At 39.5% G+C, this 20872-nt stretch overlaps 1 protein-coding gene across 1 annotated transcript in view; it reads right to left on the reverse strand.

The window, feature by feature from the left end:
• The window catches only part of SPTBN5 (spectrin beta, non-erythrocytic 5), a 1783454-nt gene that overhangs the window by 738780 nt on the left and 1023802 nt on the right, over nucleotides 1–20872 (reverse strand). The window contains exon 40 of the mRNA XM_044073536.1: nucleotides 2803–2898. Coding sequence (XP_043929471.1) covers nucleotides 2803–2898 — 96 coding nt within the window. The remainder of the gene's footprint in view (nucleotides 1–2802; nucleotides 2899–20872) is intronic.

Below are 20872 nucleotides of genomic sequence, written 5' to 3' on the forward strand. Positions count from 1 at the left end.
CCAGAACTTGTCAGAGATTTTGGATGCATAGCTAGGCTTAAAAAAGCCCCTGACGTCATTAGGCTAATACACATCTATGAACCTATAAATATATAAAAATATATAAATATATAACAGCATGGATGACTCTACATTTACAAACAAATCAATAAAAAAACTGGTGAGTTGAGCTGACTCCTTGGTGTAGTGGGTGGGGAGGAGGCAGCCCTGCCTACAACATGGGCAAATTGTCTTTGATTAGATGTCTGCGCTGTAGCAAACAATAAGAGGAAGAGGAGGAATGAATGAGCTGTGCCTGCTCACCTCTCCCTGGGTGGGGGAGATAGGGACTCTTTGCCAGGTTGGGGTATAGTTGATGTGTCACCAGTGGTATCAGAGGTAACAGTGGAATAAACTCCTGTTTGGAGGGGACAGGACAACTGAGCAGTTGACAAGATAACACTGAGGCAGTGTGTGGCCTCATAGTGCCCCACTGCATACCTTTTGAGAGTAGGGCCCCCAAACTGGCACATTACCACACAGGTTGGGACATTTGTCTCACTGACTATACCTGATGTAAGTCTGCAACTGTTACAGGGGAACTTAGGGGACAAAATGTCATTGGCCCTTATTATGGAATTCTGTTCTCAGTCAACTTTACCCCTTGTCCATGGTGGTCAAATGGATTTGAATGGGCCAATTTGGTGGCCAGGGGGGGTGTGATCATGGTGAATGGGAAGTGGCCAAAAGACAAAATAAATAGAGCAGTTTAAAAGCAATTTGATGTTCAACTATTATAGAGTTAAGAAAACAGAATATAATAGACTTTCAAGGTGTGTTATTCCACTGTTAGCTAAGGCTACATTTTAAAACAAAATATTGGATTTTACCATGCACTGATATGGAATGTTTTCTTACTGTTGGTTAATGCAGTCCTGCCAATTCATAATAAAATGTTGTCACAATGTAAATATATGAGTAGCATAGCTGCCTGAGAAATAAATAAAACTTCAAGAGCACACACACATGGAATGCTTTATTGTCACAGACTTGACTCTTATATGAACCCTATTTTATTAATTGTTTTATAAACTGCATTTCTCACCATGAGATTACTATAGATTTATCATATTCATGTGACATACTTTGGCTAGTAAAGGTGAAAGATTAAAGAACTCTACTGCATAATCTTGGAATGCAGCTACTGGTTTCAGTGTCAGAGTAGACAATTCTGATGAGACAAACCACTGTGCAAACCATCGATTGGCTGGTTCATTATAGTGTTGTACAATATGTAATCTTCTTGGAGAAGCACAGACTTTGATGACAGATAAAAACGATTTAGTCTGCCTTGCCTGACCATATTCTACTTCATCTGGATACACAGAAGAGCCTTAAAAGACTGACCTTTTTCTCCACATACCTTAAAAAATTTGAATGTGCCTGTCCCCATGCTTTTTTCAATGCTTGCAGTAGTTTATGATCTCATGAACTGTGGAGAAGTATGCTTTCACATTGTCTGCCAACTACCCTGTATCTATTTCTGAACCACATCTTGTTTTTCTTTTGTGCTTTCTTCTGAAAGATACTACCCATGAGGTATTTAAACTTTTCTGTCCTGGCTCCCTTCATATTTTCTTAAGAGTATGCATATTAAACTTCTGCAATCTGATTTCATATGCCTACTGACATAGACCTTAGATATGTTCACCTTTAAACTGATTTAACACTATGCAATGTTCTGAATGGGGTTAGTGCATTGCTAGCTGGGTGAATACATAACATTCTGCTGCTTCAGCACCTCTTTATACCATAGCATGTCAGAAAGCACTTAAATCATTTTATATCTACTTGCATTTTAGAATTGATAGACATCTGAAGGCCATGTTTGGAATGCACCAACTATCTCAGTGATTGGGGAAGAGTGGAAGGCTGGCCTGTGATTCATAGGGACTTGAACCATGAGGAACATAGTATTTCCCCCCTTAGAACTTTTTGTACACGCTGTATACCAAGACAAACTGTTGCGTATGCAGCTGTCACTAACTGTTCTGCATTGTTACAGTTTTAGGCAAGTTCATTTACATTTTATGAAGGTGTATGCAATGCATTTAACACCACTGCTTTATTCATAAGGCTGACAAAAGGCAAATGTCACACGAGTATTATTTTCCATTGCCCAAAGTATGCTGCGGTTGGCCAAATGATCCTTTGTGGCTACTCCATGACAGAAACTCAGCTTTTCCAAATAAGTGTTCATGTGCAATGACTCAACCTAAAGTAAAATAGTTAACAATAATATGAGGATCAAAACTAACTGAAAAAATACAAAGTAACCCATACAGTTCCAGTTAAACTGCATTTCAGTATTATGTTTCAGAAGTTGCCTGGAAACCAGCTAATGCTTTTCAAAGAAAATCTGTTTTGCTTTTTGTAGACCAATGTGGCACTTAACAGATGGAACACCTGGTATTTCATATCATGCAATGTCAGAATTTTAATCAAGAGTTCTGGCTTTGTGCCTAGACACAACAAGAACGTTATTCAGACAAGTACCAGGCAGTGAGGAAATAGAAGGCTTCTGTTGAATTTTCTCTCTATTTCTTCAGCACTTAGATGTGTTTCTTTACTGGTTACCCTTTGCTTAACTTAAGAAGCAGGTTTTCATTACATCATAATAGAAATACTGAGTACTTCACAGGAAAATAATATCTTTTCAGGCCTCCTATGGAAAAGCACACTTATTCATATTGTAGTGATGCTCTGTTCAGCCATGATCTTAACATGCAGATGTGAAGATATTTAATATCTAATGTGGCTTACCCCTGATGCAGCACCCCGAAATTCATTCAGTTTCTTCATGAGTTGCTGGCAGTGTTCGTAATCCTCACCAACGTCTCCCACATTGATCATCACCTCCTGCATTGGGGTAACAAGAAATTGACACAGAGCTTAGAATCTAGAAAACTGTAAGGGTCACCTCCCACCCAACCTGTTTCAAGCTTACAGGCACGCTGCATATAACCATAGACCTATGAACCTAATGCAGTACAAATCCATAGTTAAACTATCTCATAAGAGCATGGTGATACCAATTCAATGCAATGCCCCACCTCTACCAACTTGTTGAGTTTCTCTTCATCATTTTTTAATGGGCTACATTTTACTTTTAAGTTTATGGAAAGTTATGTTATACACAGTCATTTCATTTGAACATAGGGCCATATGCCTCAGTGGTCACTAAAATTGTTCCAGAGCCATCATAGGTATATAAACAAAACTGTTTGGAAAGACAACTTGGCCAACTTGTCTGTCTGTTTCTCCGTCTAATGACTAGTCTGCAATTCTGCACTATATTTTTCATTTTTGACGTATATCTAGCTAGGTACAGCTCATTTACAGTGGTTACACAGTAAGAAAAAAAAAGTTCAGTAATAAAAATATTATATAAAAGCAGCAGCACTGTTACTACTCCATGGTAACAAGCATTAATAAATACTCAGGGAGAAAGCAATGGAATACAAAAGTCATCAAACCAATGCACATCAATACTACAGATCAGAGTTTGTACAGTTAGGGATGAGAACAGTCTGTGCACAGCACATGGCATTGTGCAGACTCTGGCTCACTCATTTGGCAGGGAGTGAAATATAAATAAATACAAATGCTATAATGGCAAAAGTTTAGCAGCAGTGTCCAAGGTTTTAAAATGCAAGAAACAAAGTAGTGTTTCTTTCAGACTTCACATGGTAAGTAAGAAAAGTCTTCTCACAGTAACCACAGGAATGAAACCACTAAAATAGGCATAACACACCACATACCCATGAGAAGACAACATCCTGATGTCAACAAGATATAAAACAAGATAATACTATCATTTATGTATTCATATCTGCTAGTGGGAAAGATTATTCCTGTCTTCAAAAAAGATGAAGGTGTAACCAGCTCTGGTGCCCCCACGTATGCACATCACTAAAATGTAAGTTACTCAGATAACTGAGTTTTGGGAAAGGACTGCTTAATGGAAGCAGTCTGCAACAAACACAGAAGAGCCATTTATTGAAGTCAAGCTGCAAAAAAAAAAGTATATCAGAATAAGTATTACAGAACCTGAGAGAAACCTTAGTGTGAGTCTTGTGAGTATTTACTTTCATTTGTGTTTACCACTTTGTCTGACTTCTTAACCAGGTAAATGAATTTATTCAAGTAACACTTTTCACAGTTATGAGCTATGTCATAAGCAATTCATTGGTATCGTGTAACAAAGTAAAACAAATTATAGTAAAGAATGTACAAAAAGAAATGCCATAAATTTAAAATACTCACAAAAAAGAAAAAAAGAATAACTTCATACAAAAGTAAAAAAATAAATCTAGTAAGTAACAGGTATGGGTGTCTATATTATATCATCGAACGCTTAAAAAAGCGAACGCTAATTGATCGACCTAATTTAAGCGAAAGCTTACAATCTCGAACTGTCAGATCAGTGATTTTTTTCCCAGGAAAAAAAATCGCTGATCCAAAACACATACACACAACACAAGCACACCAAACAAACAGAAATCCACACACATACACATAAAATCTGATACCTAACCCTACACTAAACTATGCACACACCACTAACTACCCACTTACCTTAACCCAAACCTTAACCCTAAGGTCCATCACTATCACACACTCACCTCACCCGCTCCCTAACCCTAACTCTCTTAAATCCGCCCTAACCGTCATGTCCACTCAATCGCACACACACCTAACCCGAGCCCTAACCCTAACTCACCTAAATCACCCTAACACTCACATCCACACAATCGCACACTTACCTGAATCCGACCGGTAACTTTCCATCATAACACTGAAAATACTGAAGCAACAGAAACGGACAACCGAATACTTTCCCTAGGAAAAAATTCGAGTTTCTGCTGCTTCGATATTTTGTGGTTTCGCGAAAATAAGTTAGATCAATCAGCGTTCACTTTTTTAAGCGTTTGAGGATATAATATAGACCCCAGGTATGGTATATGATAAAGCAATATTCCATGGTTTTCCTGTTGTAATCTGTATGATATGAGGACGGGTAAAAAAGAAAGCTAAGGACAAATTTGATGAGATAAGATACATGGCATTAAGAAACAACAGATCATTACTGATGTGTTAAGGCTAAGAATGTAAAAAACATCTGCATCAGGTGCACTGAATTAGGTGATAGCTGAGAACTTTATTAATGGTTAAAAAAGTTGGCAGATACCTTATTTCACAGAGAGAAAGACAGAGAATCCTTGTCACTGGAGAAACATTTTAATCTTGGTGTTTAGAATAATAACCATGAGATGTTGAGCCATAAGGAGAAAGTCGTGTATGATGCTTACAGTATATGACAGACAAATGTTTAGGTTAACTAATCTGTAGATAAAAGAGGGAAAATAAGTATTCCATTCAGTCACTAATGTAGAGTGAGTTTATCTTAGCAGATCGCAAAGATGCAGTGTGCTGTTTGATTACAAAAAGATTCCACACATTTTATTGTGCATTAACCGAACAGTTTTATGTTTTAGAAACAATATAAGAATTAGCAGCATACTCCAACTTTGGAAAAATTAAAGCTTTGGCTAGTTTTGTAAGAGTCTGTACTAAGAGGTCTAATGATGTTAATGACAGATTTTAGCTGAAAAATGATTTTTCTAACTGTCAAATAAATATAGATGGACAGTACAGGAGATTAGCCTAGGATAACTAGAAGGTACTTTTGGAGCAGACGTGTATGATAAGGATGCCAAATCAGTCCTTTATTTATAAATAAGAACTGTTCAAGCCTCTGAGACATGAGTGTTTCTGCGGAACAAACAAAAAATTTGATACCAAGGAACCAGCTGTAGAGCTTATTAAAGTCAGAATTAAGGCCTTTTTGAAGGGAATTATAATATGCATAAATAGTGATTTTTAGTTCAGGAAGGTCCACAGTATGATAGTGCATAAACAGGGGTAAATGAAGTTGGTCAAAAACTGACTCTTGGTGGACTCCAGAGTGTAAAGTGGCTGAAGGTGAGATGGAGACAGACGGACTGGGAAAGGTCAAACTGAACTTGACTTCTTTCACAGATATGACTCAACAGCTCCATCTTCAAAAAAGACATGGAAAAAGGGGTGAGTAATGAAGACAGCTCTAATAAGGAGGCCACTGTCCTCACTAATAAGTTTTCACTTGGTAACCTACAGCAAGCAATGAGTGTAGCCTGACCTGACAGTCATACCGTGAGTTTTTGAATTGATGAGTATATATCTTCTTGTATGGGAAGAAAGACTCTGTTTATAAACAAGGAACTCAAGAATTTTGGCTAAGGACTATAAGCTTGAAATTGGTTTAAAGTGCTCGGGAGAGGTTTGGTTACTAGCCCAGGTAAAAAGAAATGAATTTTGTTGCAATTCTGCAATCTTTAGAGACAGTGTAACATAAACAACAAATGAATGTAAGAAACTTTCTCTTAGACTTTGGGACCTAAGGTTCCAATATATGGAGAGACTGATGTTTTAGACAATCATTTACAAACTGTAGAGACAGACACCATCCCTGTTTTCCATCAGGTGGTGCTTTTGTGCACCAAAACTTTGCTCTCTCCCCCCTCTCAAGATGAGCAAGCTAATCCAGTCTGCACATTGCCATCCCTCTCTGGCTTACATCTCCACAGCCTGGCCTCACTGATGAAGTCTGGGCTACTGCAGCTGTAGTCAGAGTTCCAACCTTTTGTCCTGCAGAAGACAGCAGACCTTTAACAATTCTGGATATAGTCTTATGGGCGACCTCATCAGAGTCTTTGTGGAGACGGAGTCAACTGAAGCACATGCATCTCTACAGTGGGATAATTTTGATTCTTATTTGCAGTACTTTATACATTTTTGAACCTTTTTAACTTTTCTTAGTGCCTTTCTGCATTATTTATTTATGTATTTATTTATTTATTTTACTTTTTAAAAAATTTACTTTTTTACCTTTCTATTGAAACTTAAACCTACAAAACTTGCAGTTGACAATCTACCCTCTGAATACCTAACAATAGCAGCAAAAGTCCTAGCTTATCCAGTATCTATCTTAATTAATTGGTCCTTACCAGAAAGCTATGTCTTCACACTGTGGAAAATATCTCACATCATTCCCCTCCATAAAGGTGGCAACTCCACTGAACTTTCCAATTACTGCCCCGTAGCCAGCCTTTCTCCACTTTCCAAGATACTTAAGAAATGCATCCATTCTCAAGTCTTAGTCTATTTCTTAGCTAATAACCTCATCTCCGGCACCCAGCATGGCTTCAGGCCATACCACAGCACTTCTACTGCCTTGTTCTCTTTCACTTATGCTATCCTTCATCATAAAAATAATGGCCTGTTCTCCTCTGTTATATTTCTGGATCTATCCAAGGCTTTTGACATGGTCTCACACAAACTACTAATCTCTGTTCTCACTAACCTATCCTTTTCCCAATCAGCTACTGATTGGTTTTACAGCTATCTAACTGGCCACCAACAATCAGTTGTCTGGCATAATGACCCATCTCCTCGACTTCCTATAACACTTGGTGTTCCCAAAGGCTCTTTCTTTGGTCCCCAACTATTTTTCACTCTTCACCAGTGATCTATTCACAGCCACCAAGCATGCTTCTCTTATACAGTATGCAGATGACTCCACCCTCATCTGCTCAGCCCCAACTTTACCTGAACTTCACAAGATCACACAGGAGCCCTTTTCATCTGTAGAAAGCTGGCTATCTAATGCCCAGTTATTACTCAACCTGAGCAAGACTAAACTCCTTATCTTCCAACCCATTAAATCTAACCCTATTATCCCCCACTTTAATAGTCTAGTCAAAGATAATACCATAATTTCCCCAACAGAACACACCAAACTACTTGGTGTTGAGATTGATAACAATCTCAGATTTGACACTCAGATTTCTCTTACCATAAAAAAGGTTCACAAAAAACTAGGTGCATTGTACAGAAACAAACAATTCCTCACCAAGACAGCCAGAATTTCTGCTGCCAATTCCCACTTAATCTCCACTTTACTCTATGCCTGTCCTATACTTATCTACCTTAGACAAACAGACCTAAACAAGCTTGAGGCTTGCTACAGTAAATTGGTAAGTTTGCCACTGGTACATCTAATCGCAGCCATCACTGTATCTCACTTAGAGAACATGACTGCCTTGTACTCTCTCAACCTCTTCACCTGAATCAACTCTCTTTTGCCCACAAGTTAGTAAACCATCCTCTTAAAGTCCCATCCCTTCAAAATCTTCTCCAGCCCTACTGCTCCACTAGACCACTATGCTCCAACTTCTAGTGACCAAACCCAAGAACTCAATGGGAGAAGCACTATTCTCCTGCATCATGTCCAGATTATGGAACAATCTCCCCCCTCTATAACCATACTACCTTCTTGCAATCACTTCAAGACTGCAGTAAAAACTCACTTAAAAAGTCTCTGGTTATGCCCATGCACCAATCTCGACTAGTAACCCTCCTTTTTACCTCCCCTTCCTCTCCCCTCCCCTAGCCACCCTGGCTCAAACCATCTGATTATTGCATTCCTTCCTCTGCAGGCTCTGGCTCACCCTTTCCCTCCTCTTCACTCCTCACTCAGTCTTGCAGACCTGTTATAACATGCTTAACTACCCCACTTCATCTCAAGTCCAAATACATATCCAACTGACTTACACCTAGCTTCCTCTCACTACTACGTATAATACTCACTCAGTCTCCTCTCTTACTCCTCTATCTACCCCTTCCATCCTGTTAGCTCTTCTAGCGTGTTCCACCTTCATGTGGAGCATCTGCTTTATGTCTGTTTGAGTCTAGTGCAATATTTGTATATAAGATTTAGGTTTATGAGTTTAGAACAGTATCCATTTGAGCTTAGTACTACCTGTATATACAGCCTAACTTTATTCTTAGCCTCTAGCTAGATATTGGTATATTATGTTCATTACTATGTTTCATATTGTATGTATATCTAATGTTTGCTGCAGTATGTATTATTTGCTATTGTATGTATATTCAGTTGTTCTTCATGTACACTGCTGCTCGTTTATTGTTCTGTGGAGCTTTTCTCCCCGGGTCTTCACTGAAAAAGAACCTGTGTCCAGTTGGAATTTAACGGTAAACAAATGTAAATAAATAAATAATGTGATATAGTTACCCAAGATTTGTCTGCATCTGTTTAACTCTTACTTGGCCTTTCACTGACTGTTTATTTGACACATTTCTCTAACTATCATTTGCCTGTTGTAGGCTATTTAGGCAAGCAATACAGCCATCCCATGAGTGCTGCCCATGAAAGTAGTAAGGTATGACTACTGATGTTCAGAAGTGCCAGACTGCAGAAGTCACAGAACCTTTCCAAAACACATATCAGGTGATACGGAGGATGTGTAACCCTTTGAGAGTTAGAAGAGGGAGATGTAATGTTTTCAGCATCCATCTTTCTCTGGGAATTCACATACATTCTCAAACCATTATACCCTTTCACATTCCTTCACATAAATAAGCAAAGACAAACACTCATAATCTCACACTAGCCTGATTGTGGAAGGCGGACACCACTACAGTTTTACATTCTATCCTTTGTCCCACTGACCAGCCGACCACTGCCACCCAAAAGTGAGTGACTGGCTCCACAGTGGAGAATATAACTGTAGTATTAGTGGGATATCTCTTCTGTGGTGTTATAAGTACCGTTTCCCCCAGAAGTGTACTCTTTATCTGGATTATTTCCTCAAAATGCATTACTTTTCATTCCTTTGCATGAAATCCGGTTTACTATACAGTTAACCACTGTTCCAGTTTTGCCACATTACATTTCTTGAATCATCAAATTTCAAGATGTAAGGCTGTGTTTCTCGCAATTCAAGACAACTATGAAAGGCCAGTTCATCAATGGAGGCTGCTATGTGGGTGGAGGTGGTGGTCATAACTCGGTATTCTCATGATATAGTGAATCCAGAATTGATTATATAATTGAAGGAGTGAACGGCACTTTGACAATTTTTTATAAAGATGACATTCAGGGAATCATTTTTCAAAAAAATTATAGGCAGCATTATTTCAGCTTTGCCAGACCATTCTATGGTCTGCTATAAAGCTTCTTGTTACATGCAGATTTACCTATTAACATTTGTTTACCGGTAAAGTTTGAATGGATAATTTTATCCACTTTCAGTGGAGGCCCAGGTAGAAAAGCTCCATAAACAAAAGAACAGAAAATACATACACATAGGTGAAAATTGGCATTGTATTTCAATATGCTATGAATACACAGATATTACAAATATTAATGCCCATATTATGTGTAGAATAATTCACATATACCATCATTAAAACAAGGTAAATACAATATCATGTAGCATTGAAACATCTTGATGTGTTATAAGTGAGAGAGTTTATTACTCAGTCATAAAGCAAATTTCAGAGTGGAGCATTCAGGCAGTGGATAAGGAGGGAGATAAGAAGGGGGAGGACAATGAGAACATTTTTTTGTTAGAGGTGTTAAGTAGATATGGGAGGCCTTATAAATAATGAGTAAAACCAAGATTAAGAACAAGGGAAATAAAACAAGGAAAATGAGAGATAGGGTGTATCCAAGTATTAAAGGAGCAGGAGCTGAAATTATTAGTCAGGACAGCAGCATGTGTGAAGTCAGCTTAAATAAATGAATGCCAAGCATGGAAGGAGTCCCAGATGCATTATTTAACTGAGCACTTTTTTTTTATTTTCAATAGAGTTTCATTAGAGTTAAAACCAAATGTACAAAACCAGTTTAAAAGAAGTACCAAACTACTCACATGACCATCCTTGACCAGTAAAATAGTCTTCCCAATTCCTTCAATTCATTTTAAAGTAACAGTGTATACAAAAACAAGTACAGCTTGTGTACAATGTCCTACCTGGTGGAAGATAAGACTAAAGGCAGACAAGTTTCCAGGTCTCAATGAGTCAATAAACATTAAATGTTTTCTGATGGCACAAAGACTTTGAAGGTCAGCATTGTTGTTAATATGATTCACATTTTTTGAGTACTAAATTAAATGTTTTTATTTTAGCACAACTATTTTTTGAGGTGTAGTACTAACATTAGATCATTTTAGACAGAAAGTAACATTACTGATTTGTGAATGGTTACACGAGCTGTACTTGTTTTTGTGTATACTGTTACTTTAAGATGAATTGAAGGAATCAGGAAGATGAAGTTTTATTGAAAATAAAAAGAACGGAAGCACTCAGTTACATATTGCATCTGGGACTTCTTCCGTGCTTGTTTTTGTAAGATCCAGTAAAGCACATCTTCAAGCGTGCAGCTCACTTCAAGTTCATCTACAGTGTGATCGATCTAAACACTAAAGATGACTGGATTCCACCACGGTGTCCACAGAACCCCATTACTAGCATTATTTGATATGTCATAGACCCCCTTACTGAATATGAATACCACCTGCGGTCTCTCCTGATAAGAGGACACTGGCTCAGTGAGCCTAACCTTGTCAACAAAGGATGAGTACAAGGACAGTGAGAGTGCTAATTCAGCAAGACTGACGTTAGTGGTAAAAATATTAAACCACTAATGATAACAGCACTGATGACAAGAAACATGGCTTAGATGATACATGACCAGTAAGCTATTCAAATGTATAACTGCTGCTTCTGAGAGTGTTTTTACTGTGAATAAATATTACTGTAAGCAACCTTCAGTGTTCTTTGTGGTTGTCCCTTTCTTCACTGTTTTGTACCTGTAGAATTAGTATGCATAAGCTGGTGGTGTGGCATTCACCCCAAAACATGGGGGTGGAAGAAGCTTGACTCCAGCAAAAAAGAGTGTTTGTTGCTGAAAGTGGTCTTCAGTGATATGAATGAATTCAGAGTAATGAAACTCGCTAAAATGAACATCAGTAAGTTGACATAAATCCACATGGTCATTATATAATCATCAAAAATAATTTTACTGGTCCTGATGAAGCGAGGACCGCTTGCGCTTGATACATCTGGAAGTAAAATGTTAACAGTGATCAGGAAAAGATGAGACAGGATGTCATAGATAACATTTCTGGTGAATAAGAGGGAAGTAGACGGTTAGATCACCATGTATGACATAGTTATACAAGTCATGATTAATGGGTCGTCAAAGATAATGCCATCAATATGAAGGACGGTGATTGAATAAACATATGTATTATTACTGAAGAAAAGCAAGGGGCAGGACTGCAAGATTTCCAGGGATTATGTCAAAGGTAATCAAAAAGGACAGCATTGTTATATCAAAAGAGGTAAAACTATTGTGATCAGGAAACCACTAGAAAGCTAGATCACCAGAGAATTTATTAACTCTCAAACGAGTGACATAACTTTAGCAAATTGTTCATCTAATGTAAAATGGGCTGACAGTTCATTTCACCATATGCAAACAGTCATCCCCAACAGAGGCTGCCTACTTTTCATATGGTATGAATATGGTGTTAGTTATATTAATGTAATATTAATAGAGATTCAGAGGGTTTTGCCACCTTCAAAAAGCAAGAATATTTTGATAACTTGTCTTTCGAAGAAATGGCTGGTTAGATATTTTATATCGGTCAAATTACATATAACCAGTAAGATTTCTTAATTACTAGATATAAAATTATAATTATTATTACTAGAGTTGAGGATGGACTACAGTTGTAATATGTGCTTTGTATTTGCATATATATAATATATATATATATATATATATATATATATATATATATATATCTAGAAGAGAGAGAGAGAGAGTGCAATATGTTGTATCTTAATGCATTTTATTTGAAAGAAACTTTAGAATCAATTGAGTTTGTAATTTCTCTAATGGCTTTCATGTTTTCAGACCTATAGTTTGTGTTTATTTAAATATGTATCACTACATTTATTTAGAATGATGTTAATTCTGTAAACTAGACTCCAAAGGCACTAGGTAGCTTTCATCTACTAGTAAATGGGAATGGTGGTGTAAATGTGATAACCAACAGCCATTCTTTTATCTAAACCCATTCTAATTTATTTCCCCAGTGATGAGAGAGGAAATTAATGACATTTCAAGAAAGCATGTAGTACATGGTCAGGTGTTATTGTACACAGATCTGTGCATAATACACCCATTGTACTATGTGTCACAACAGAGTTAATGTATAGGTTCATAGGTGTGTACTAGGCTAATGGCCTTGGAGCCTTTACAAGCCTAGCCCATAGGATTACCCTGGCATCATGCCACCCAACCTTAGTCCCCAGTGCCTCTGTCAAGTAGAAGCACTGGAGTGATCCCTGGGGTGAATTTTCTATTTCCCATCCACTCATCAACATTTCTTTTGAAGAGGGCCAGTGAGGTGCTCTGTTTGACATGTATGGGAAGTCTATTCCATAGCATGGGCAGTCTCTGGGTTATGAACCTGTCCATCCAGCACATTCTCTTGATTGTGGTAATGAGGTTGAGGTCTCTGGAGCATGTGGTGTGGAGGGATTGGGATTTCTTTAGATGTAGCATTTCTAACAGAGCTGGGTCAGACATGGCTTTGTAAGTCAAGCAGAGATCGCCTCTAAGTAGACGATATGAGACAGAGAATAGTTGGAGTTTTTTGAGTCTGTCCATATAGAACAAGTGTTTAAGGCCTTGAATCCTCTTTGTGAGGTACTTTTGCAGCCTCTCCAGTTTTTGCAGGTGTCTAGTGAGGTACATGCCAAATGGGGCATTGTACTCAATGATTGGCCTAATGAGGGAAGAGTAGAGGGAGACAATGACCTCTTTCTTCCTAGATGCAAAACCCTTAGTAATGAGATGTGCCACACTCAAGGACTTTCTGACCACAATGGCAATGTGGTGGTCGAAAGATAGGTTGCTGTCAACCTGTGTTCCCAGATCTCTTATAATGCCTTCTGTGTTCAGTGGACTACCATCGATGTGGTAATTCATGGGAACCGGGTTTTCCCAAAGGGGATGGCGATACATTTTTTGGCATTGAGCTTAAGGCCATGGTTCTGACACCAGTCGTTGGTCTCAGTGAGGCCTTTCTGTAGGATGTCACCATCACTTGGGGAGTTAATAATAGCTCCCAACTTGCAATCGTCTGTGAACTTTGTCAGCCAGAGTCCATTCGTGTTGGCCTGGACTTCAGAGGAGTATATACCAAACAGGAGAGGACCCAGGACTGAACCCTGTGGGACTCCATTCATGACTGGTCAGCAGTCTGACATGGAGTCAGCTACTTTCACACTGTGGGTTCTATCTGTGAGCCAGTTTGCAAACCATCTAGTGATATAGGGGTTGATGCTTAGCTTACTGAGTTTTTCTATGATTCCAGAGTGGGGAATGGTATCAAAGGCCTTGGTCAGATCAAGCTAGGCTGTGGGAACCACCTTGCCTTCATCCACAGCTCTGGTGACTGACTCCAAGAAGTCGACCAAGTTGAGCAGGCATGATCTACCCTTCACAAAACCAAACTGTGTGTGATCCAGAGTTTGGAGATTCCCTCATCAAATCCTCTATTTGGTCCATGATGATGTGTTCCATAGCTTTGTATATCAGACTTGTTAGGCTAATGGGGCAATAGTTCCCAGGGACTGTAGCTGCTCCTCCTTTGTGGAGAGGAATGACTGTAGCAGTGCGCCATTCAGTAGGGACAAAGCCTGAGGTGAGGCTGTGATTGAACAGGGCACACAGGTGAGGTGCCAGTTCACTCTGTAGTTCATGTAGAACACAGCCAGGGATATTGACAGGTCCCATAGAAGCTGTATTCTTGACCTTGGACAGTGCAGTTTTAACCTGTGCAGCAGTAATACTGGGTGCCCGGCAATCAACTGTTAATGTGATAGGTCCTTTGGGAGGAGAGAGAAGGGTAAAGTTGCCACTGAATCTGTCGGCCAGTATATTAGCAATATCTGTTGGCTCGGTATAGGAGGTACCATTGTGCAGTAGCTCAGAGCAAATCTGGGTATTGCCATGGAGATTCTTTACATAACTGTAGAAGGCCTTGTGGTTGTCTATCTGCTGCAATTCTGTTTTCATAGCTAGCTTTAGAGGATTTGATGAGGGATCTCAACTTTTTGTTAAGGCTGATAAGAGAGTTTTCCAGTCTTGGGACTACACCTTATTCAGCATCAGTTTCCTCCTTCTGTTGTAGAGTTTGTTTATGGCAGGGGGCCACCAGATTGGCTTCCTATTTTTGGAGGAGAGCATTTGTGTATGTGTTTGTGCAGTGCACTGGTGTATGATTCGGCAGTCATGCAACTATTCTCCATTTGCATGGGTGCCATGAAGTTAGCCACCTCTGTTATGAGGAGCCCGGAGTTAGCTTTGCAGAACTTTTTCATGGTGGTTACCTTTGCTGGGGGGATGGGGGGTGGGAGGGATGTGGATTTCCAAGGTGATTAGTTTGTGGTCGGATCTAACCCAGGGAGGAGGTGACTATTGGTGTAGAGCAATGGTCGCCCATGTTAGTAATGACCATATCAAGGATGTTGCTACCTCTAGTGGGGGTAAGAACGAGCTGGTCCAGGGCATTGGAATTAATGAATTCCAGGAAACCATGGGCAAGTGTATTGGACATGAGTAGTTTTCCCAGTTAATGGAGGGGTAGTTGAAGTTGCCCGCTATGAGAGTGTTAGGTTGGACCCTAATATTCTCCAGGGTGCTTAAGGAACATGGAGTGTGAGTCTTGGGACATGGTTGGGGACTTATAGCAGGCTATGACCTGACTCTCTGTCTTACCCAATCTTAGCTGCAACTGAAGTATCTCTGATGCATTATGTTGGGCTACCAGTCAGGAAGGTGTGTGCATCCTTTATGAATATGGAAACACCACCACCTTTGGAGCTTCGGTCCAAGTTTTGGGGCTGAAAGGTGTGGGATGAGTTATAGCCTGGTAGTACAGGGGTGCTTTCTGCTGCCTTGAACCCGGTCTCTGTTACAGCACAAATGTCGATGTTCTCCTTTTTAAGGAGTGCTTCGAGTGAGTGCATTTTGAAATTTAGACTTCTAGCATTGAGCAGCATGACTCTCAGATTGCATTTGTTTATAATTGCTATGGTGGTAATTTGGTCTTTTGAACATCGCCTAAAAATGCCACTAAAGGGGTGGCAAGAGCCTTGGCCAGTATCCGGAAGCCCAGGGATGTCAGATGCAGGCCATCTCTGACAAAGCATCGAGGTCTGTCAATCATGTCATCCACGGCAGCCAGATAATGAATCCCCTTAGAATAACACCAGAAACTTAATCAATTGTTGAAATCAATAATTTTCTGCTTGTACTGTGGTATCATTCTGGGTGATGGTAGGATGCTGCTCAGGGCTAGGGTATGACCCGCCTGGGCTACATAATCTGAGAGCTTCTCCATATCTCTTTTCATGTAGTCCAGGGAGGTACATATCAGGTCATTCACACCCACATGTACAATGACAGAATCATATTTGTTCCTGTTGTTCAGGGACCTGAGTGCATGCCTTATGTGGTGGATCCTGGCAGCTGACTGTTACTTTCTCCTTATTCAACCTACTGAGCGGGACATCAGTGTGCCTCACTATCGAGTCACCTATGACTAGCATGTTGGGCATGCTGTTTTGCCTTAGGGGCTTTGGTTGACTAGGACACTGTTTAGGAGAGTTATGTGTCTCGTGATTAGTGTTGTGTTGTGGTGGTCGAGTGCATTTTTGCCTTGGAGGTCTCTGCTATTTGGATAGATTTTTATTGACAGCCTCAATGAAGGTGGGTATGTGGTTTGTGTTTTTATGTGAAGGCAGTGCTAGTGTGTGTTCTGGAGGACTATGTATTCCATGTGGTGTGATGCAAGTGTTGACCTTCTCCTCTTGACCAAGCTATTCCAGTCTTGGCTGGAGAGTGCGTGGCTTGCATTTTGGATATATAAGTGCATCTCTCGCAAGTCTGAGTGTGGGGAGGTAAGAGGAGAGGGTTGTCTGTGTACATAAGGCAGTTGCTTCATTGCCTCAGGATGCCCAAGTTCACCAGGTTAATAGGAGAAACCACTGACCTTTAGACATGCCTAGAGGGGTGGGCATTAATAATAAGTACTGGAGCTGTTTCCTTGTAGAACGTTTAGTGCTGGTAACACTTTTGTGTGCTACAATAATTGCTACAAGAAGTATGGTAAAGTGCTAAACTAATAAGCTAGTAAAAGTGTAGTGGAGGAGAGAACTAGCAGATCTAAGGGAAAAGTTGAAGAGCAGATTTTGGCACCGCTCAGAAGCTTACAAACAGTCCTGGATACAGCAAATCTGCATCTAGACTAGACTAGTTACAGGAAAGGTGGGAAACAAGTGCAAGCATGGTCTTTTAAATCAGAAAGTTGAAAGAGATGGAAAGACTGCCCAAACAGCCAATAAACTACAATTTCTGAGCCAGAAACCACTCCTCTTGTGGTAGATAGGCTACCTAGTGCTTATCCCTCCCACTGATAAGCTAGAAGGCTTCCCTCTGACATAGAAAGGCTTGGGGGGCTCAGAAGCTTGCAAACAGTCCTGGATACAGCAAATCTGTATCTGGACTAGGCTAGTTGCAGGAAAGGCGGGAAATAACTGCAAATGCAGGATTTTATACCAGAAGTTGTAAGAGATGGAAAAACTGCCCAAATGGCCAATAAACTACAATTTCTGGGCCAGAAACAACTCTTGTGGTAGATAGGCTACCTAGTGCCTACCACTCCCACTGATAAGCTAGAAGGTTTTCCTCCAACATAGAAAGGCTTGGGGGGCTCAGAAGCTTACAAACAGTCCTAGATACCCCAAATCTGTATCTGGACTAGACTAGTTACAGATAAGGTGGGAAACAACCACAATCGTGAGCTTTTTTTAAACAGAAAGTTGAAAGAGATGGAAAAACCATACTGCGATCTGTGATCACCGCAAAAGTGCTATAATACTCAAGGGCATGTGTTCACAAAGGTAGAGGTTTACCAAATTACCATGTTTTAGTAAATAAATAAATGTACAGTATTATTATTCCTTGTAATATATCAATTAATGAATATAAGGGACCTTAACATGCAACTCTTCGTACTCAGTGGTGTCTACTGGTATTAACTTTATTTATTTAAGTTATTAATGAGTACAATGGCCTTTGATATATAAATATTTTTGCTCAGAGTAGTTTCTAATGGTGCTGTTTACAGTATTTTATTTTATTTTTGTTGATTTATTAACTGGAGTAGTAGATTAATTCAAAAATTGTCTCATTTTTGGCCAGAGCCTAGGAGTTACAACAGAAACAATAAAACAGGATATTACAGAGACATGAATAGGTAGCAGCTAGCTCAAAGTAATTAAGTAATCAAAAATGTAAACAGTTCAAGTATGCACAGTACAAATATATGTTCAAATTAGGAATTATACAGTTCCTTACATATAATGTAACGACACAAGATACATTGAATTTACCATTTTTATATTTCCTGCCATCTTCCAGAGTAGGTTAGTAAATCAAAGCTAAAAGAAAGATGTAAGTATGTGGACATTATAATAGGTTTAAGAAAAGAAGCAAGGCTAATCTATGGATGGATGAAAACTGAGCTCTAGAACATCATTTGCCTGAAGTTCAACCCACCCAGGATCAGAGTTCATCCATGCAAAATCAATGTTAGCAAGTTGTGCCAGTAGTGTTGCACTTTTCAGGAGTAATTTCTTCCTCTTGGAGCTGATGTAACCATGGAGTTGGTAAATATATATATATATATATATATATATATATATATATATATATATATATATGGGTCTATATTATTAACTTGAACATTTAGAAAAGGGAATACAACTCCATCGACACCTAAACGTTGATCCGCAAATCAAGCGAACTACCAAACCATCGCAAAATGAAGACATTGAAAGCATTACATCATCAAAGGCGCCATTCAGGTAAGTCAAACCCAACTAAATAAAACTATATTAACAGAAGTTTTGCAGGGGGGGGCAAGCCCCCCCCCTGCACGCCCCACACCCCCCCCCCACTTAAATATACCAACTCCGAGACTGCACTACAGTGGGGAAAAGGATACATTTCCTCATCCCCACGATCACGCTGCTGGCCAACAAGCATGTTCAATGTCTTCAGGTTCGATGGTTTGGTAGTTCACTGAATTTTTAGATCAACGTTTATGTGTTGACAGAGTTGTATTCACTATTCTGGATGTTTGAGTTAATAATATAGACCCATTTATATATATATATATATATATATATATATATATATATATATATATATATATGTAAAACACATATCTATATATGTATATATATATATATATATATATATATATATATATATATATATATATATATATATATATATACATATACATATATAGCTTCTTTTTCTTCCTGCTGTTCCTGTTAGGGATCGCCACAGCAGATCAACTGTTTCCATTTCTTCCTGTCCTCTACATCTTGCTCTGTCACACCAACCACCTGCATTTCCTCTCTCACCCTATCCATAAACCTTATCTTAGGCCTTCCTCTTTTCCTCGTACCTGGCAGCATAGAATGGTAGTATCCTTTTCCCAATATACGCAGCATCCCTCCTCAGCACATGTCCAAACCAATGCAATCTCGCCTCTCTGGCTTTTTCTCCAAACTGTCCAACCTGAGCTACCCTCTAATATACTCATTCCTAGTCCTGTCCATCCTCATCACACCTAGTGCAAATCTTAACATCTTTAACTCTGCCATGTCCAGCTCTGACTCCTGTCTTTTTGTCAATGCTACTGTCTCCAATGCATATAACATAGCTGGTCTCATTAGCTTCTTGTAGACCTTCCCTTTTACTCTGGTATCCGTCTGTCACAAATCACTCCTGACTCTCTTATCCACCCATTCCACCCTGCCTGTACTCTCTTCTTCACCTCTCTTCCACACTTACCATTACTCTGAACTGTTGATCCCACATATTTAAACTCATCCACCTTCACCAGTTTTACTCCCTGCATCCTCACCATTCCTCTACCCTCCCTCTCATTCACACACATATATTCTGTCTTAGCCCTTCTGACCTTCATTCCTCTCTAGAGCACATCTCCACCTCTCCAGGGTCTCCTCAACCTGGTCCCTACCCTGACTACAGATCACAATATTATCTGCAAACATCATAGCCCACGGGGCCTCCTGTCTGATCTCGTCTGTCAACCTGTCCATCACCATTGCAAATAAGACAGGTCTCAGAGCTGATCTTGATGTAATCCCACCTCCACCTTAAATGTATCAGTCACTTCCACTGCAGACCTCACCACTGTCACACTACCCTCGTACATATCTTGTATTACTCTTACATACTTCTCTGCAATTCCAGACTTCCTCATACAATACCACAACTCCTCTCTAGGCACCCTGTCATATGCTTTCTCTAGGTCCACAAAGACACAATGCAACTCCTTCTGACCTTCTCTGTACTTCTCCATCAACACTCTCAGAGCAAACATCGCATCTGTAGTGCTCTTTCTTGGCATAAAACCATACTGTTGATCACTAATCATCACCTCCCTTCTTAACCTAGCTTCCACTATTCTTTCCCATAACTTCATGCTGTGACTGATCAGTTTTATACCTCTGTAGTTACTACAGCTCTGTATATCACCCTTATTCTTAAAAATTGGTACCAAAACACATTCCAAGCATCCTCTCACCTTCCAAGATTTCATTAAACAATCTGGTTAAAAACCCCACTGCCATTTCTCCTAAACACCAACTTGCTTCCACAGGTATGTCATCTGGACCAACAGCCTTTCCATTCTTCATCCTCTTCATAGCTATCCTTACTTCCTCCTTGCTAATCCGTTGCACTTCCTGATTCACTATCACCACATCATCCAACCTTCTCTTTCTCTCATTCTCTTCATTC

Source organism: Protopterus annectens, chromosome 6.part0 (genome assembly GCF_019279795.1).
Source record: "Protopterus annectens isolate FY-2018-M chromosome 6.part0, PAN1.0, whole genome shotgun sequence".
Lineage (NCBI taxonomy): Eukaryota > Metazoa > Chordata > Ceratodontiformes > Protopteridae > Protopterus > Protopterus annectens.